This window comes from Chinchilla lanigera, unplaced genomic scaffold (genome assembly GCF_000276665.1).
Source record: "Chinchilla lanigera isolate Chin_1 unplaced genomic scaffold, ChiLan1.0 scaffold00076, whole genome shotgun sequence".
In the NCBI taxonomy this organism is placed as follows: domain Eukaryota; kingdom Metazoa; phylum Chordata; class Mammalia; order Rodentia; family Chinchillidae; genus Chinchilla; species Chinchilla lanigera.
In genome coordinates this window covers 10,293,910-10,315,222 of record NW_004955477.1, presented here as the reverse complement: position 1 = coordinate 10,315,222, position 21,313 = coordinate 10,293,910, and the positions used below count along the sequence as shown (strand labels likewise).

Sequence of the window (21,313 nt, the reverse complement as noted above, 5' to 3'; positions counted from 1 at the left end):
GTCGAGCAGATTCCTGGAGACCGGCTCTGGAATAAGCAGCAAGCTGTGCTTCTAGCATTTCATGGAAAAAGGCTTTATATACCATGAACTGCTGACACCTAGTTTCTGGAGCACTGTCCATTCTACAGAATGGATAGGATAACAAAAGCAGACTGAAGGATGCAGTGTTATGTGCCAGGGCTTGGCTTTCCTCATACAGGGTAAAGGAAAAACCAAAATGCTAATGCTAAAGAGGTGAGTTTGAGCCCACATACACAGCCCTGAGGACGCCATGATGCCATTTCATTGTGTATGGAACATAGAAAGGAACAGCAATCAGAGCCCGTCCCCTAGATGCAGACCTGTGTACTAACCACACCTACAGTGCCTCTGATTACATTCCCCAGATATGGACATGACTCCTAAAGGCCTTAGACACGCTTAGCTCTGAAGCTAACACCACCATCTTCACCATATCCATATTTCCTCACTCAGGGAAAGTGAAGATAGCTCCAAGCAGGTGAGAACAGGGTCACACAGGTTCAAGTATAGTCTAAGCCAATAAGCAGAGCAGAGGTGCACTTAACCCCAGGCACACTCACCGCAAATGCTCATCCATCCTGCAGAGGAACAGTGTTTAGGACACATGGTGCTTTGGCAGAGTTGGGCTGGGGTGGTCCAAGTGACAATCCACATTTGAGAAGGGTCAGCACAACTGGACAGCTGGCCTCTTCTGAATTCAGACATGATCTGGGGTATTGGAAAGGGCCCAGCACAAACAACTCCATGGTGTGGAGGTGTGGAGCCAGCCTGAGACTCCAACCTGTCCCATATCCAGTCATAGCCTTCTTAAGCTCCCTCTTGGACATCTAGGCCCTGGTTTATACACCCTTTTGAGCTGTAGGCTTACCCTTAGAGGGGCATCACTGAGCATTATGGATCCTAGTCTAGATATGGGACATGACAACAGGTAAGCATTTGGACATGGGACCTCGTATGGATTTCCTGACACATAGGCCTGGAGACTATATTGTCCTGGGAGATACCAGGCAGAACCTCATCCATGTGAATACCACTCCCTCAGTGTGGCCAGGTCTTGATGGAATGGCTAAACAGGCAGAGAAGAGCAGAGAGGATGATGGTTCTGACACAGGAAGCACAACAGCATAAAGGCCAGTGAAGTCCACCATCACAGGGTAGCTAACCGGGAGAACAGAGCAGCCACAGCAAGATGCGGAGGGAAGAGCCCTGAGAAGGCTGTCCCAAAAGCCTGTCTTGAGCCTGATGCATGGCTGCTGTGCCTGGCATTCCAGAAGTCATCTCCACGAACCTCTAGTCCCTGACAGAGGCTTCTGCTCCCTTGATGTCTATCAGACAGTCACAGTCCAATGTCCAGTGATCAGGTCTGGTCACTGCATACATCCCCATAGCAATGATACTGGGCAGGTCCAGCTGAGACAGGACAGAGCTGGGTGAGGGGCAAGAGTCTTGACTGCTAAAGTACTGAGCAGAAACACTTGACTACTTCCTGGACACCCAGTCATCGACCTTCAGCTGTGGAATATCCATCCTACCTCCTAACTTGCCTGGTCAGTACCAGTCATGGACTGAGTTTCACCTGCTCCTGCAGTGGAAGAAAAATGTCCACTCTCAAGGGTGTTCAGTATAGGGCTCCTCATGGGAAAGCTGAAAGCTCCACAACAGTGCTCCTAGAGGCCTGGTCACTCAGATAAAGATGCCCATCACACGACAGGTACCACACCCACATGCACAGGTGCAGAAAAAACCACAGCACACATTCATAGGAAAGTGGTGTGGGCTGCAGGTTCATAGTGTTTCACGTAAATAAAGGTATGGAGGTAGTAATGGCTGCAGGAAAGCTCCATGCTTGCCTTGGTAAGAAACTCAAGGGACTGCTGCTTCCCTCTAAGGTCTAAGACTGTTTTTAGAATAGTCTTAAATTTACTAAAGATATAGCAGCAAATGGAACATTTCCATGTGTCCCTGCCCTACCCACACACAGCTTCCCTACTACTGGAATCCTGAATTAAGGAGGTTAAACTAACAAAACCATCACCCTTTTAAAAAGCTTTTGCACAACAAAAGAAATCACCAACAGAGTGAAAAGACAACCCACAGAAGGGGAAAAAATTATAGACAGTTGTCCTCAAAGGACTTATATATAAAACATATAAAGAACTGAAAAAACCAGACTCTCCCCCCCCCCGCAATTCAAAGACCTAATCCAAAAATGGGCATCTGAGATGAATGCACACTTCTCAGAGGAAGAAATACAAACAGCAAATAAATATATGAAAAAATACTCAACAGCACTCGTCATTCAGGAGATGCAAATTAAAATAACACTGAGATTCCATTTCACTCCAAAAAGAATGGCTACCATCAAAAAATCAATTGATAACAAATGCTTGCGGGGCTATGGGGAAAAAGGAACCCTTCCCCACTGTTGGTGGGAGTGTTGACTGGTGCAACCACTGGTGAAATCAGTGTGGAGATTCCTCAAAAAAACTAGAATTAGAGGTTCCATTTGACCCAGCTGTTCCTTTTCTGGGTATCTTCCCAGAAAAATTGAAAACATCATACAACATCGATATATGTGCACCCATGTTTATAGCAGCACAATCTGTAATACCTAAATCTTGGAAACAACCCAAATGCCCATTAACTGAGGAATGGATAAAAAAAGATACGGTTTTTTAAAATAATGGAGTACTACTCAGCCATAAAGAAGGATAAACTCAAGACTTTTATAGGTAAATGGATACAACTTGAGATCATACTCCTAAGTGAAACAAACCAGACTCATATGTGTAAACATCATACAGTTTCACTACTGTCAGAAGCTGAACAAGTAAACAAGATCCAAAATGTACAATACATATTATGAATTGAGATGAAACTATTCAGAAGAAAAGAGAAACTGATATGGGAAAGGGGAAAGGAAGGGAAAGGGAAAAAAATATATATATACATACACAAAAAAAAATAGTTTAGAGAGTTATAGAGCTAGTTTCTCTTAGTCCACTGAAAAAAAGATTTGTGCTAAATATTGTTTGGACAATATTCCATGCCTATATCTTGTACTCTGAGTAACTATTACAAAGCTAACAATACACAATCTATTAATTATTGTTACTCTCCTAATAGGCTGATTTGAAACTATTTTATTTCTGTTTTTCTTCTTTTCTTAAAAGAAACTAACAAAATCAATATTGATGCATAATTACCAACAGAAATCCCATTTACTTCAGGCTTTGCTCTTCCTGTTGTACATTAGATGCATCTTGACATATGCATAAGAATATCATATTTGCATTGTTACAAATCACACACATCAGTTTCTCTGCCTTATGAAACCACTATACTCCACAGACCTACCCCTTCACCCACCACCCAGGTCCTGGTAGCCACTGATCTTTCACTGTTTCCACAGATTTACTATATGCAGAATGGACCTCTGCACCACATAGCCTTTCAGACCAGTTCCTTTATCTGGATGAGTTTTTGGGTTGCTGATAACACTCTACTGTAACAATGTGCACTCTGCTCACCCTCACTTGGGAGGCTGCAGAGGATGTCTGGAAGCCAGTGGTGTTTACCCTGACTTTGCTCTTCTTCAATAATTTTTTTGTGTTAGCAATTCTGGGAATTTCTCTCCCCATGTAAACTTTATAATCAGTCCATATATATGAAGGTACTTGCAAGCATTTTGATAGGGACTGATTTTAGGTCAAATCAGGAAGAACTGAGGTCTTGACAATATTTCCTTCCTAATTTTTGGAATTCACTCTCTCATGTTCTGGAGTCTGTAATTCTAAAATCAAAATGTCACTAGATTCAGTGTCTGGTGAGGGTCCATTCCTCACAGATGTACTTTCTGTGTTACCACATGATGAACACAGCAAGGAAGCTCCCTTGGATTTCTTAAAAGGACATTAATCCCATTCACAAGGGCTGAGCCCTCATGACCTAGTCACCTCCTAAGGGCCTCGCTTCCTGATACTATCACCTTGTTAGTTCAACATATGAATTTTGGAAGGACACAAACATTCTGACCACACTATTATCCACATAGATGGAGTATCTCTCTATTTATCTAAATCTTTGATTTCTTTCATCATAGTTTTGTAGTTTTCCTCAGAGATATTACTTTTAAATCATATTTATTATAACATATTCCTAAGTACTTCCTTTTTTGCATGTGCTTACATAAAAAAGTTTTCTGTTTTTGGTCAGATGTGGTGGCACATGCCTATAATCCCAGCCCTTGGGAGGCTGAGGTAGGAGGATCGTTGCAAGTTTGAGACCAGCCTGGGCTATAAAGTGAGCTCAAGGCCAGCCTGAACTGCATATTGAGACCCTGTCTCAAAAGACAAAAAGAAAAAAAAGCAGTTTTGTGTTTCTAATTTCACTCACTTGTATTTATATAGGAAAGCAATTACCTTCTGTATATTAACTGTGTATCCTGTAATTGCTTATTTCTACCACTAGAGATTTTTCTAAATAGGTAATAATTTCATCTGAGAAAACAGAGTTCTAATCCTTACTCCAACCTGAAAATATGCCCTTTATTTCCTTTAGTTTTCGTGCATTAGCTAAGATTTCCAATAATATGTGGAAGTAGTTGGGAAGAGACATGATTGCTTTGCTCTTGACTTTTTTCCCCAAATTTTTCATTTTCTAATTTATTAATTTTTATGTTATAGATTTTCTTGTAAATTGAAAAAAATCAAGTTAAGGTAAGTTCCTTCTCTTCTTATAGTATGTGGAAAGTTCTTACCATGAATGGATGTTGAATTCTGTAAAATGTATTTTCTGCATCTATTGATATAATATTTTCTTCTTTAGCTTGTGCTGTGGTTTAGATTAACACCCCCCTCCCCGCAACCTAAGTTGTCTGGAGGGTGACTGGCTCATGGGGGCTCTATACTTACAGTGGACTCATCCACTAACAAGTTCAGTAGGTGAATGTGCTATTAGGAGGTGAGTCCTGGTTGGATGGGGGTCATTGGGGGAATGACCTGGAAAAGTGTATTCTTGTTACTAGTTCCTCACCTCTATTTCCTGGCTGCCATTATCTGAGCAGCATTTTAGCCACCATTCCCATCTGCTATGCTATTTCTGCCTAACAACGAACTTACCATGGAATGAACCCACTGAAACTACAAGCCAAAATAAACCTCTCCTCCTTTAAATTGTGGGTGTTGGATACTTTGTCCCAGTGACAAGAAAGTAAGATAAATTTTGGTACCTATGAGAAGGGTTCTTTCTGTGACTATACCTGACTTTGTAGTTCAAAAGTATTTGGAACTGGTTAGTAGGAAAAATTTAGGAAGTTTTGGAGATGATGGCTACAGGAGTCCTAAAAGGCTATAACCCATGCTTTATGAATGATCAGAGCTCAGAACATCAGAATGCTAACAGAAATGCAGACAGTAAAGGTCAAGTTCAGGAGGCTTCAGTTGGAAACAATGACTCCATTGGCAGTTGGACTAGAGGTCATGTGTGCAATACTCTGGCAGGAAACCTGTTTCCATTTTGTCCATGTCATGAGACTTTGAGAGAAACTGAGATTAAGGGTGGCTGAAAAAATTAATCCGGTAGGGAAATTCTCAAAGTAGCACAGGATATGGTCTGGGTTATTCCTGGCTGCTTTTAGCCAGATCTACAGTGAAAATCAAGAGGAAAAAGCAAATGTGAAAAGTTTGCAGTTTTGTAAGAAAGGAAATGCCTGCAAAGTTGGGGTTACAGACAGCATGACTGCTAAAAAGATTATCATTAATATGTTAATGACATAGCCATAATTTGTTTATCTCCCTGCCAGGCAACTCTAGCTTCAAGTCCATCATCCAATGCTAAATAGCTAACCATCAGTGGTTCAAGCTGCCTGATAAGATAGTTATGCATATACCATCAGTGGTTCAAACTGATGGGAACATGTTAAAAAGAAGCCAAATACTTTGCATCATAATAGGAAAGATGACAGAGTATCTCAGGAATTGGCACAACCAATTCTACAGGCTGAAGGGTGCAAAGCTGTAAAGCTTTCATTTGAGAAGAGAACCCTAGGACCCCTGCTTGAGAAGAGCTGCCTAGGGAACTGCTTCCCTGAGATTCTTTCACAGTGCTCAGTGATCTGGGCACTCAAGGGTCTCTGTAGTCATGGCCTAAGTGTACCTGACTGTTGCTGGAGCTGGTGGTAGACTTCATATACATGGCTTCATGTACTGATTTTACAGCCATGCAAAATGGAAAGTTATGGGTCATGGAGGCTTCCACCCGGATTTCAGAAAGCCTGGGAGGCCAACCAGCGTGCCCCTGAAAGGGCAGTGCATAAAGCTATGAGAGTAGAGCTGAAAGTGCAATGGAGACCCAAAGAGTTGAAGATGGTAGGAACATGGAACATCTGTTGAGGAAAGCCACAGGCAGTGAGTGAAGCCATCCCCAAGAAAAAGGCTATGAGGGCTGCAAGAAGTAATGTTATAAGGGCAGGATTGTCCAAGCCCATTACAGCTCATATTTCATCACATCTTCCCCCAGTTGCCTCCCCTGGGTATAACATTGCCCTGATGGGTTTTGGTCTTACTTTGGTCTGATTCCTTTCTACTCTCTATGCCCATTTTCCCTTGGGGAATGGGAATGTTTACTCTGTGCCACTTATGTTCAAAGTGTTTAACTTTCTTTTTGATTTTTACAGGGGCTCACAGCTAAAAGCTTGCTTTGAGTTTTAGAGGCAACTTTGGACTTGGACTTTTCAGCAGTGCTGGAACTATTAAGACTTTTGGAACTCCTAGAAATGGCCTAAATGCATTTTGCATAAAAGAAGATGAGTCTTTTGGGGGCTAAGACAGAATTTTACAATTTAGGTTTAAAAAAACATTGTACCCCAAAGGGCTCATGTCTTTAGAGTGGGGCTTTGGGTGATGCAGCACTGGGGATATCATACTGATGAGAGGAATCATGCACTAATGACTTAAGTCGCCAAATGTGCTTTTAGGAGGTGGGGCCAGGTGGGAGGTGTGATCTGGAAAGGTGTATTCTTGTCCCTAGTTCTCCCCTTTTCTCTCTCTACTTCCTGGCTGCCATGAGATGAGCAACTTTCCTCCTCCAAGGCCCTTCTACTATGCTCTTTCTACCCTGCAGCCAGCTGACCATGGACTGAAAAAGTGAGCCAGAATAAATCTCTTCTCCTCTAAGTTGTGGGTGTTGGGCATTTTATCCCACTGATGAGGAAAGTGAACTAAGACAGTCTGTGATGTGATGGATTAGGTTAGTTGATCTTCAAATGCTGAACAAGCTTGTGTATCTGGAATAAATCCAAGTTGGTCACAGTGTGTAATTCTTTTCATGCGCTGTTGGATTCAATTTGCTAATGTTTTGTTAAAAACTTCTGAAGTTTATGTTCCTGAGACATACTAGTCTGCAGCTTTTCTTCTTTGTAATGTTTTTATCTTGTTTTGGCAGTAGGGCAATACTTGCTCATAGGTGAGTAAGAAAGTGCTTCTCTGCTGGGTAGACTTGTAGAGAACAAGTATAACTTTGAATTGACCAGTAAAGCGATCTATACCAGGTACTTTCTTTTTCAGAAGGCTTAATTACTGATTCAATTTCATTAATTGCTAAAGGCCTATTTGTATTATCTAGGCCTACTGTATGAATTTTCATAGATTGTATCTTTCAAGAAATTGGTCATTAGGTTAATAAATTTATAGATACAGACTTTTTTTTTTTTACAGTATCCCTTTATTATATATTTAATGTCCATGGGATCAGTAATGACAGTCCCTCTCACTTCTGATATTAATAATTTATGTCTTCTTTTTTCTTGATTAGTATGGCTAGCATTATGTCAATTTTATTAATCTTTTCAAAGAAGCCACTTTGGTTTTCTTAATTTTCTCTATTGATTTTCTGTTTTGAATTTTGTTGATTTCTATTTCTTTAAAAATTTTTTTCTTCTGCTAACTTTGCATTTTAACTTTCTTCTACTTTAAGGTAGGACCTTAAAGTACTGATTTTAGAACTTTCTTATTTTATACTGTATACATTTGATACTACAAATTTTCCTCTAAATATTGCTTTTGTTAGTAGCCCATGAATTCCATTAAGTTGTATTTTCATTTAGTTCAAAATATTTTTAACAATTTAGCCATCACAAACTGTGCTGCTATGAACATGGGTGCATATATATTGCTGTGATAAGATGTTTTCAGATCTTCTGGGAAAATACCCAGAAAGGGAATAGCTTGGTTGAATGAGACCTCTAGAGCTAGTTTGCTGAGGAATCTCCAGACTGATTTCCACAGTGGTTTCACCAGTCTGCATTCCCACCAGCAGTGGAAAAGGGTTCCTATTTTTCCACAGTCTCGCCACAATTTGTTATTGGTTGATTTCTTAATGCTAGCCATTCTTACTGGGCTGAGATGAAATCTCAGTGTTGTTTTAATTTGTATTTTGCGAATGACTAATGATGTTGAACATTTTCTCGTGTATTTATTTGCCATTTGTATTTCTTTATCTGAGAACTGGGTGTTCATCTCAGATGCCCGTTTTTGGATTGGGTCTTTGAATTTGGAGGGGGCTGACGTTTTTAAATTTTTTGTATGTTCTAGATAGAAGGCCTTAGGAACAGCTAATGATTACTTGTTTGATCAATCGTGTATGTCTCTGTTTCCCTGAGAAACCACTTTGAAGATATCAATAAGTAATACAACAACCACTGTTAATTTCTAACAACTTTGTCTGTAACCCTGTTTTGTTTATATTGTTCTTATGCTATTTTGTAAATGGATGTCTGTTAATATGTTTTCCTTCTTTTATTTCTTAAAATAAAAAAAAAATTTTAAATTTCTTGAGATTTTTGACCTATGTGTTCTTTAGAAATATGTTTGAAGATCTGAAGCATTTCAAGTATTTGAAGAGTTCCCAGTTATCTTCCTATTACTGATTTCCAATTCAATTCCACTGTGATCTAAAATCACATTTTGCATGGTTTCTCTTCAAATTTTTCAAGGTATGTTCTAAGGCTTACAATGTCAGCCATCTTAGTGAATGTTCCATGTGAGCTAGAGAAGAATATATGTTCTGCTGCTATTGGATTAATTAGAAAGATGACAATTAGATCTAGTTGTGTAGCGGTACTACTGAGTTCAATCACATCCTTACTGATTTCTTGCCTCCTGGATCTGCCTATTTCTGATAGAGTACTGATGTCTCCATTTATAAAAGGAGTCCCTTGATATTACCTCCCAGGTTGATTAGTATTTGCCTTATGTATTTTGATGCTCTGTTGTTAGGCATAGATACGTTAAGGATCATTATATCTTCTTGGAGAATTAGTCCTTTTATCATTATGTAATGTCTCTCTTTTTTGATGATAACTTTCCTTGCTTAAAAGTTTGCTTTATCTGAAAGTAATGTAGCTATTCTAGCTTTGGAAGTGTTCTCATGATATATCTTTCTCCATCTTTTTGCTTTTGATCTTTGTGTGTCTTTGTTTCTTAAGTGGGTTCCTAGTGGCAACACACAGGTGTTTTTATCCATTCTAAACAGTCTGTATCTTTCTGACTATTCCCATTTAAAGGGATCACAGATATAGCTGGAGTAACATGTACCATATTTGTATCTTTGTATTTGTAACTTTTCCATTTTTTGCTTCGTTTTTGTTTTTTTGCAGAGGGGGCGGTCTTCTACTCTTTTTCTGCCTTCTCTGGTTTTTAATTGAATGTTTTATATGGTTCCTTTATTAAAAAAAACTTTAGTGATTGCCATGGAGTATATAATATATACAGTATTTATAACTAATACAAGCTTACTTTCAAATAACACTATATTCTTTCACAAGTAGTACAGGTTCCTTGTAACAGAGGATTCCTGATTCCTTCTTCCTTTATAATATTTCTGTTACTATTAATTTTACTTCTCCTTATCTACAGTCACTCAATATAGGTTTCTGTTATTACTTTAAACAAACATTGTCTGTTAAATCAATTAAGAATAAGAATAAACGGGGCTAGGGATTTAGCTCAGCGGCAAAAGCGCCTGCCTGGCATGCGCCAGGCCGTGAGTTCGGTTCCCGGTACCGGAGAAAAACAAAAAAAAAAATTAAAAAAAGAATAAGAATAAATTATTTTACTTCACTTTCACTTACCCTCCTCCCACCCTCTTTCCTTTTTTGTGTGAACCAGAGTTTCTGTCCTGTGTCATTCCATTCTGTTGAAAGCCAACTTGTAGTGTTCCCCACAAAGCAAGTCTCCTGGTGATAAAGTCCCTCAAGCTTTGTTTGTCTGACAGTCTTTATTTATCCTTCCCTTATGAAGGACAATTTTGCTGAATATAGAATTCTAAGTTGATGTTTCTTTCCTTTTAATGCTTTAAATATTTCACATCAATCTCTTCTTGCAAAGTTTCTGAAAGAAGGCCAATGCAATTCTTATCCTTGCTCCACCGTAGGAATGATATTTCCTCACTTCTTGTTCCTAGTCTCCAGCTTCTTTCAGGACTTTGTCTCTGCCTTTTATTTTCCTGCAGTTTGAATAGCAAATATGATGCGCCAAGGTGCAGATTTTTTGGCATTCACCCTGGTTGGTACTGATGATTTTAAAGCTTTTACAATCTGGTGATTGGCTTGGTGTCTGTTATTTATTTTGGAATATTCTCAGCCATCATTCCATTAAGTATCTGTTTTCTCTTTCTGGTATCTCATAACAAGTACGTCCACTTTGTGTGGTTGTTCTGCAGTTCTTGGACATTTTTAAAAAATTATTATTTCTCTTCATTTTCCAGTCTAATAACAAGATACCACACCTGACAGACCTGCAAAGCTCCGACTCTGTGTGAAAAGGTGTGTCAAAGGAAATCCACAGACAATTGAGTGGATAATAATGGTAGCATAGGAAATTTTAGTGGTTGGTACCTTCAGCTATAGCAGACAGTAGACACTGCCCAGGCCCCAGCCAGAAGAACATCAAGCCTCACACTAAAGACTTATCTACCTTGGTTTTTTTTTTTCCTTCTCCTCAGTGATTCATGTTGTACTTTTAATAAAAGTTACACGGCAATCTAAAAGATAAAAAATGCAAACTAAAGAAGTAAACCAACCTCCAACCTAGACTTAGGTATGGCACAGACTTGAAATGATCAGGCTAGGAATCTAAAATAACTGAGTAATATGTTAAGTGCACTAATGCAAAAAAATGGATAACATGCAACAACAGATGGTAATGTAGAGACATGAAAATTCTGAGAAAGAATCAAAAAGAAACCTAGAAATCAAAAGCACTATAACAAAAATGAAGAATGTCTTTGATGGGTTCCTTAGTAAACTGGACATGGCTGAGGAAACAACCAGTAATGAACTAGAAGGTGTATCATTAAAAACTTCACAACATTTTAGTGAGTCAGAAAGGTCAGAGATGCTGGGATTGGGCATCTCCTTCTCCTCAGTAGGTGGGCTTTGATAAGATCCCAGCAGACTGGGTCAAGTAACACAGTTTTCTTGAGGGTGGACCCTGTGAAGAAGGGAGTACCCTGACCTTGACTGTGAGATGGGTCTCCTAGTGGTAAATCTTATAATTGTGTGGTTCCTAAGAGCTTTTCTCTTCCAGGATAGTCTACTCAGTCTCCAGCACTTGTCAGTTCCTGTCAAATGTTTTTACCAGGGTAGACCCAGGAGCTAGCTCCTGCTCCCAGAGAGTGGTGACCTTAGCCTACCTGTCTGTTCAGAGCAGCAGTTTGCCCTGTGGATCTGAGAAGAGTTGTCTATTTGCGGTCTGTTTAGTTCTCTTCTTGTGAGAAAGGGAATCATGTCTTCCAAACCCTTTATATATTGGGCCAGAAACAAGAAGTCTTTTCATCTTTTTTATCTGTACCTCTGAGTACTCCTTAAATTTTGTACAAGGTTCTTGTTTTTTTTAATTCAGGCTACTACTTTTAAAAATTCATTCAAACTTTTCACAAATTCTGGGTTGCTGTGCTCTGATTCAATTCAAGTCAGAGGAAGAGGGGCAGGAGTGGCCATTCCAGGCTGAGACTCAGAAAACCACACAACTGCAGAGGGTCAGCTACAACACCTGCCAGGGCACTGTGGGTGTTCAATAACACACATCTAGAAACAAACAGGTACTACGTCCACATCCACTGTCCACTACCGCCCAGTCTCTGTCATGTTGACCATGTGGAGGCCCCTGAGGAAGTTTTTACTGGAGTGAAGTGTGGATATCTAACCTGTAGTTTTAAATAAACTAAGAGTTAGCCAGGTATTTCATGGTTGATTTCATTTAATAATAAAATATGTATGTACAGAAATTGTTTCTTAAAAAAACATTCTATGGATTTAAAACTTTCTTATGCTTATCATACAAATTTCCAAAAGGCTAATCCTCCTTCTGTCCCCAGCCTCACCTGGGACATGCTATGTCTAAATGTCTGTTTTGATAAAGAAACAGTACACTGCTGACTGGTGTCTACACAGATGTAAGAGAGCAGCCTGGGTGTCTCATTCTAACCTAGTTCCTCGGTGAGAATGCCAAGTGCTGATGTTTAAGTATCTAAAGAATCCAAAGGCAACAGGGCAATGAAAAATTATTCTGCTGCCTAGGATCCTGCCCATCATCAGGACGGTGATGGGATCACACTGTTCAACTAATGTAGACAAGACTGCTCAAGAGGGTCCCAAGGGAGCAAAACTAATGAATCTGAACCAACTGACACAATTAGTCACCTTCCACAGTTACTACAACTTTAATGACATTTCCAATTGATGTGAACTGGCTCTAGACCTGAGTGGAGCATAGGAGGGTTCACATACAAAAGGAAAAGAAGATACAGAGTAGACAGTAGACATAGAAAGACCCAGGCCAGCAGGTCCATGCTGAAATGTTTCTCTTCTGGGTAACAGATTCCCTCAAGGTTCAGGACAGAGCCAACAAGCACACTGGCTGTCTCAGCAGGGTGTCTCACAGACAGGGCATCTCACCCTTGGAAGACAGTGCAGACCCACAGCACTGGTCATTAGCTGAGCAACAGCATTTTTCATGGCCACAAAACTGTTCCAACTTCTGCTTTTGAAATTCAAATATTCCTCCTTTAATAACCCACCTGTTTAACAACTGTTTTGACTTACGACCGAGGCACACTGTTCAGACTTATGACGCATCTTTTTTTGTACAGTTCTGTATATCTTGTTTATACAGCCTCAATGTCCTTTTTTGTACATTACACACCTTGTTTATACAATATTATAATTTTTGTTGATTGCACTGTATAGTACAGTACTGTAGTTTTATGTTGTTATACATTATAGTGTTGCATATGAGTTAGGCAAATAAAAGCAGTCATCAAGTTGGAGTTTGCCTTGACTATTTCTTTGTTCTGAATACTGTACTGTACATACTATACACAATTCTTCATTTAGTGACCAATTCATTTAACAATCTAGTCCCAGGAGTGGAACTTGTTCATTAAATGAGGAGTATCTATATGCTATCTTTTCATTCTGTTTCATCTTCTCACCATTGGTAGTAATACAGATACAGAACTATTCCCTCTCCCTTGAATTCCTATAGGAAAATCAGCGTCCTCAGCTGGGTATCCTGGAGCAAAAGAGGTGCAGAGGCTTGGCATATGGTATGGGTCAGGCAAGTGGGCCAGGGTTAGCATGCTCCATTTCAGAGAAGCTAGAGAGCCAGGTTTTCACAGGAGGTCCCCAGTTAACAACTGCATGCAAGTGACACCAAATGAAGATCACACTGGCACTTTCACAAAGACACAGGGTAGAAAGGACCCAAAAAAGCCAATCATCGAAGATGGGGGCACCAAGATCAAGATACCAGAAGATGGTGAAAAATCTTACCTTTAAAGTCAAACTGGTAGATGTTTTTTAAAGATTCATGAAGAAAATAAAAGCTTCCTAGTGCCTGTAAGAACAAAAAAGAGACAGGATCAGAGGCTCATACTGAGGGACTCTTAAACAAGGTTCTGAGCAACAAATTAAAGGAACATCTTAGGTTAGAACAAGTTAGCCAGCTATGACTTAATTACAATCACTGACACAAAGGCTGACCACAGAAAGCCTGCTAAAATCCACAATCACCAGGCTTGGTTATATCCACCATCACCACGCTTGGTCGTGGAACTAAACTGGAAGGCCAAGTGCAGGGCTTGGCTGGACTAGGCCTCTGCAGAGCACTGACCCTCAGCTCACAGCTATATGTGGCCTGAGATCTGAGTACTGACCCACTGTACACTGGTCATTCTCTGTTCAGTTTCCCTTCCCTCTCACCTCCTCATTCTTCAGAACTGAGCTGAAGCCCTGTGCCCAACAGCCACTGAACCCAGGCCATGTAGATTAACTGAGCAAATAATTCTGGATGCTACATGTCATTCTGGTCAGGGAATCCAGCAGGGCAGTGTACACTGTACTAAACATTGCTTGCTGCTGTTCTGAAATTCAAATTTAACACATTTTTATACACACATATATAAAATGTATGTGTTCATATACAAATTTTTATGTGTACATTGATTATGTTTTTGTTTTGCTAAGTCTAGTAACCCCAATAAAGGTCTTGGAGAAACTCTACAGTCATGGTTACAAAACTGTACACATTTAAATTTTTTAAAAAATGACATATTTATCAAAACTCACTGGACTATAGCCTGAAAGGATAAATTTTACCACCTGCATATTATGCCCTTATAAATACAACTTCACAAAAAAGCCCTACTTTCGTAGGACTCACCCCTAGACAGAAGACATAAGAAGGCCACATAAGATTGGGCCATGAAGACAGGTGTGTGGATGGGGTAGCCCTGAGAGAGAACCCAGCTATGTCCAGACCACTCAGGGCCTTGCCAGTGGGAAAGACTTGATTCTAAATTCAGCTTTTTATTTTTGAGAAGTGTCAAGTCTTCAGCATTTCCTTCATTATTATTGTCATTTCACTTTTTGCCTGAGAGATTATTTCTGATCTCATCTCTTCTATGGCCTTATGGAGTTGTTTCTTTACTTCCATTGCAGTCATTTCAGGTATTTCAGGCATGTGTTTACCAAGTTCTCCTATGTTGATGTCTCCTGGACTTGTTCTGATTGGGGTGGAGTTCTGAGATTGTGTTTTAGTCTTTCGTTTTGTCATGTTTGCTACCGGATGCAGAAAGCTCAGTTTCCCTCTTCAGTAGCTGTTCAGCCAAGACCACTAGTGTCCCTAGTTTTCCAGTTGTTCAGGTTTTCCCGAGTGACCTCTGAGTAGCGCTACTTAGTCTCGGGTTTTCCGGCAGTTTTTGATTTGTATCTAGTTATCCCCGTTCTCAGACACGGGCACTTGTGTCAGTTGATGGCCGACTGTCTGATCCAGTGTCCCCTAGCAGTTCAGGGCACATGCACAACCTGACTCAGGCTGCACTAGTGTGACAATCCCGGTCCGTGGACCTATGTCCCCAGGTAGTTTAGGGTACAGGCATAATTCAGACACAAACTGCAGGATCTACAGTTTGTGAACCACCTGAATCATGTCTCCAGTCAGTTCAGGACACAGACAGGAACCAGATGCAGCCCAGATGCGTATCAGTCACAGACTTCCCCAGTCTTTGACTTGCTAGGGGGTCTGGGCAAAGGCAAAGCTCAGACTCGAATCGTGGGTCAGCGGCTCTTGGAGCACTCACTCTCTTGGTGCAGGTCGCGCAGGGCTGAGAGTGTCTGTTCGTCCCGCCCGCAGCCAGAGAAGTCCCTGGGGCTTCTGAGTGAAAACCTCCTCTCTGCCGCGGGAGCAAGGAGGCCAGGACTCTGTCTGTAATGGCAGCGGGGTCCTGATTCGCGCGCTCTGCCCTCAGGGAGTAGCTGGGAAATACCTGGCTCTCTCGGCGCGTTTCAGCTGGGAACCGTGGCAATGTGAGAGATGTCAAGTCTTCAGACAACTGAAAGTGTAGGACAGGGACACAGTGTATCCTGTGCAGGTGCAAGTGCATACTTTGCTTCTGGCAGAACCATAACCTTATGATGCTTCACTCCTAAATATACTGTGTGAGTCTCCTAAAAAGATCTCTTTCCTTCATAACCACTATTCTTACTACAGAAATCAACAGTGGCACCAAAATACTACCTGATATCAAAGCCCCAATAAACCTCCCCATGGTTCCAAATGTCTTTCATAGTGCATGCCCCTACACACACAACACACACACATTTTGGTGCCCTGGAGTTCTAGAGCCATGAGCTGACTCACACACAGCCACTCAGCACCTGGGGCATGCAAGCAGGAAAGGAAGTGGTCATTCTAATGTTCTAGACTGGCTGAGCTTATAGGGACATAGGTGGGAGTTTGGTGACTCCCCTTTCAGTGCCTGCCACTGTCTCACAGCCCCTGTGCCTCTGGTCAGCTCTTCAGCTTGCCTGAACTGTCTCCAAAACACAGGAAGCCCCAGGAAAGACCACCCATCTCCATAATTGGGCCTAGCCAAGAGCAGCCAGCCAGTCAGTGGCCCAGGGATTCTCCAGGTGACTGTCATAGGGAGAGCTGAGATTAGGGCTTTTCCTTAACCCTGGCCTCCATAAAACACCAGTTTCAACTGACATGCAAGGAACCAGAACTGGCTGCAACATTTACTTCTGTAATCACTTTCATTGAAAATGTAATCTAGTAATGTGATTATGGAAAAAGTTTTCATGTCTCATAGTCCTACCACCAAAAAGAGTGGAGAATCATCAGTGATGGGGTTGCCTCACTGCACTAGGGTCTACCCTAAAGTCCAAAGACTACCATGCATTCATCATCCTCTGTCCTGGGTCCATGGCAGAGAAACATAGCCTGATTAAGCTGGACAGAAAGCAAATGTCACTGTCAGGAGCAACAAGGGCTGGCCATGCCCTCTCCAGATTTGAACCTTTCAGAGAGATTGAGTTTCGTCTTTCCATAACTCACTTATATAAAAATATATCTACATCTATATGTAATATACATACACACACACACACACACACACACACACACATATATATCAATGTACGCAAAACTGCCATCCTATGGCATCTCATGGCCTCCACTTAGCCCCAAATCACTCTTCATGACAACCTCCAGCTCACCTCTACACTGTCAAACCTGTGTCCAGTCTCTACTGTATAACCTGTGGGGTACTGTCTGCTCCTTCCCTGTCCATTTACATTCTGCCAAACCATCCTCCCACATGTCCTCTGTTCCTCATGTCCATTTCTGTCTCAGGAATATTCTAGAGCTTCCCACTAAACCTACCCACTTGTGCCTCTGTCTCCCTACCCACACAACAGCAGCTAAGCTCCTCTGCACTGTGGTCATGGGCCAAGAGAGACCATTGAGGCACACTTTCCTATGTCTATTTACATCTGGTCACATCTATGGAACTCAGGAGGATAGGCTGGATTGACATCAGGAAACACTTCACTAGAAAATAATGTGTTACCCTGGGGATGAAGTAGCTAGCACCTGCTATGGAACAAGACATACTCCCAAAACAATTATTACAAAGGAGGACACCACTCAGCCACTGAAGCTGGACATAGAGTATAACTACTACAGCGCAGTAGGTAACTGGGACATAGTTAAGAGTAGAGGTCTAAGTGTACATTATGGTTCTGGCAAGTGTTCTGGTTCATAGATGAGTGTGTGGCTCTCTCTCTCACACACACACACACACACAAACACACACACACATACTCATGAGTGTCTGATGAAGCCACAGAACTTGACCTGTGCCCCCAGTGCTGCATACTGACCACAATCCAATGCAAGTAACTTGGGTAAAGAGACCCATGATGGGACCTTGTAGCTGGGGACCTGGTGAGTGAACACAGCCCCAAGAAAGATGCAACACAGAGTACCTGTGGGAAAGGGATTCCATTGTTCCAGAGATGGAAGCTTTCTTTCCTCTCAAAGGTGGAAACTCAGCACTCAGCAGACAGGATCTTTGTTCTCAATCAAAAGCCAGAGTATACAAGAGGCTGCACGTTACATGACCTGAAACTGGACCCCCACAGCTTGCCTCAGCGACACCTGTCTGATCTCAGGCACTTCCATATCCCTGGCCCCAGGACACATGTCATGGCACACTGTCAGTGGGTCCTGAAGTTGCATGTACCTGAACACAGTGTATTGTTGTACCAACAGGCACACATGTTCATAATCCAAGAAGGCTCACCATGGACACTGATAGTGTGCCTGTCAACTTTGGTACATCCTTGCCTAACCACCATCTCATCATGGCAGAAAGTAAGTGCAGTCAACTTTTGGCTTGCTTTCTTTGGAAAAACAAAGTTGCGGCCACCTGTCAGTATGAAGGATCATAGTTCACAGGTCCAGGGTAATTGAGCTTCCTCCTTGAGTCAGGAAACAAAACAGCACGACTTCCCAGAGTGAACCAAACATTTGCTTCATGACAGCAGCCCTGCAAAGGACACCTCTCCACCTGCCTCGGATGAAGAAGAAACTGGAAAGTGTGATAAAGACCTCTAGAGACCTTTAAACATCACCCCACTACATGAGAGAAAGCTGACATGATATTACGAAGCTTACTAATAAGTAAATGGAAAACAAACTGCCAACAAGGACACAGAAACAATTCACTGAGTCAGAAAATCCATACTCTGCTCTAAAGAATACTTAAAGTCAACTTCAACCCAACTTTCCAGTGCTCACTTCACACTATCAGTATGGTCAGGGTGCCTTTCCATCACAAGACACCTGGTTGTACGCTGAGTCTGCAGACAGGAAGCTCCTGGTTTAATTGGCTCCTGACCATCGTGCGTGTCAATAGCATGTGTGTCATATCTAGGAATACTGACTCCTTGCCTCTTTTGCTAAAAACAATACTTTTTATATATTCATAAACCTATTATGAGTGCTTTTTAATTATCCACTAATGAAAAGCAGTGTACTCACTACTATATTTCTGCCGTAAGAGTTCTTAATGCCCCTAGAAACAGCCACAAAAACACCAGGGTTCCTTGGATAGCACATGGAGGGAGGGGCTGAGGACGGGGTGGGTATGGTCCACCTGAAGTGTTTGAGAACTATTAAATTCATGCTAATGTCAGCTGGAGTCTAGCGATGTGATAAATGACCAGGTACCTTCATTCCCTGTTTGCTTTCAGAAGTTGAGTCTGCTACCCGTACACCCACCTTGCAAAACAGGAGAATCAGAAAAACTAGGGTAGACTACTGCTCCTATCTGGGGAGAAAAAGCACATGTCTGTAAATGCTGCTTAGTCACAAATCAAGTATGTGTCCAGTGTGGGCCTACTCCCTTGATCTAGCCGCCACCAAGGCTCAGGGCAGGCACCGACAAGGAAGGGACACAAAGCCACTGTTAGAAACACCGCCATTACTTGGTATTTGCAAACAAACCAGCCAGCCGGTAATCTATCATTTCCGTTTTGAGGTCAACAGCAAAGCACACATCATTAACCTGAGGCCTTCTGTACACGGCTCCTTTTCCAGGAAACAAATTTCTAAACTCAAATAAAATTGACTTAGCAGTAAAGAACACACAGGAGTACCACTTTCTTCTTAGATACTATGAAAGGAGGAGCCACACAGACAGATATTTCTTGGATGTGACCTCAAGGTGATAACCTATAATTACCTATTGCCAGCAAATCTGTGAAAATGTTGGAGTGACTTCCAACAGCACTGCTGCTATAACCACAGTGGGAGCTCCTAGTGCACCCCAGGAAAGGCCCCCTTACAGATGGCTGCAGTGTCTACTGCTGGGACAGACCAAGTACGAGAGGCGAGGTCATAGCAAAAGAACCAGGGGCCCCTTCTGTGGCTAACTGTACTTACCAAGGTGACACAGAATTGGGTAATTCATATCTCACTCCAAGATAACACAACACTACATTGTTTCTACAGATAAAGTATTTTCAGCTCCAGTTACTTTTTAAAAATGAAATACATTTATGAATAGGAAAGTATATTAATGAATGAATACATAGGAAAGCATAAGGTATTGCTGATAACTAATCTTCAGGTCTGCAATAAAATAGAGGAGTTAGTTGTTCTGAACTGCAATAACAGACCACTGACTCATGGCTGGTCAAGTTGATCTGTGTGGAGAACAGGATGAGTCTCTCACACCTTACCTAGAATTTCCCAACCTAAGCAGACACATGACCCTCATTCTCCCACCAAGGAAGGACATGGCTTTACTTAGCTACACTTTTCTCAGGTCCTTACATTCTCTTACAATCAACTGCAAACAGCTCCAATGTCTGAGAACAAAATTTCATGGATTGGAGAGAAAGCTTAACAATGCCTCCCCATTATGAGAATTAAAGTAACTGTTGAAGCATAGAGGGACATACAGGTCTTGAGACTGTTCTTTGGCACACTGTCTTTCCTTGTAATAAGGAGAAATGGTGATGTTCAGATTCACAGCAACTAATGAGCACAGGACACATGCCACAGGGAGATGCTATGTCCATGAACTTATAATTGCACAACTTCAGAGCTATTCACACCCAAAAACATAAGTACTTATGGATATAAGCACATACATACATGCGTATGCAATACATATATGCACATGCATAAATATATGTAACACATGTGTATGTGCATATGTACACATGCTACAGACATAGAGAAGCTGGAGCTCTCAGGCAATATGGACAAGAAAGCAACAGCAGCAATCCTCTGAAAACAAACCCTTAAAATCCAAATGATTAACATGAAAATGCATCAATAAAATGTGAAGTATTCCTGTAGCGGGCTGCTATTCAGCAAGGAAAAAAAAAATAAAGCTACACTTACAAACATAGATGGATTTCACAAACAAAATTGAAAAAAAAAGGAACATTCCTAAAACTTTACATGTCATGATACCAAGATAACAAAAACAAAACAAATTTTTAAAATGCACTATTAAGAATATATTTTTTTTTCATAAAATAAAGGTAGCAAAATGATGAACACAAAATTGAGAAAAGTCATTACGATTAAATTATTCTAGAAGACCTTAGCTTCTACAGGGACGTCAAGCATCCACTTTGTTACTTTAAAGAATAAAATAATGAAGGTAGAAGGAAATAAATAAAAGAGGCTGTACCTTGGCTGAAGAGGACAGTGTGATGTGCCCCAGCTCTGTATCAGACATCCATGAGATGTCAGAGAAGACAATGAGGACTCAGAGCTAGAATCTCCACCCAGCCCAACAATGGCAAGTTCCCCAGGAACATGCTCTTCTCTCCCTCAATGCCACTGTCCTCTCTCACAGAGGTGGCCATCATCTTAAGAGGTATGAAATAAAAGCAGTAGGCAATACAGAGAATACTTCTGGCACTCTAAAC

General features: G+C 41.2%; 1 protein-coding gene across 1 annotated transcript in view; it reads right to left on the bottom strand.

The window, feature by feature from the left end:
* The window catches only part of Inpp5a (inositol polyphosphate-5-phosphatase, 40kDa), a gene marked incomplete at its 5' end in the record, with an annotated part of 236,330 nt that overhangs the window by 69,139 nt on the left and 145,878 nt on the right, over positions 1-21,313 (bottom strand). Inside the window, 1 exon segment of the mRNA XM_005402047.2 lies at positions 13,853-13,916. Coding sequence (XP_005402104.1) covers positions 13,853-13,916 — 64 coding nt within the window.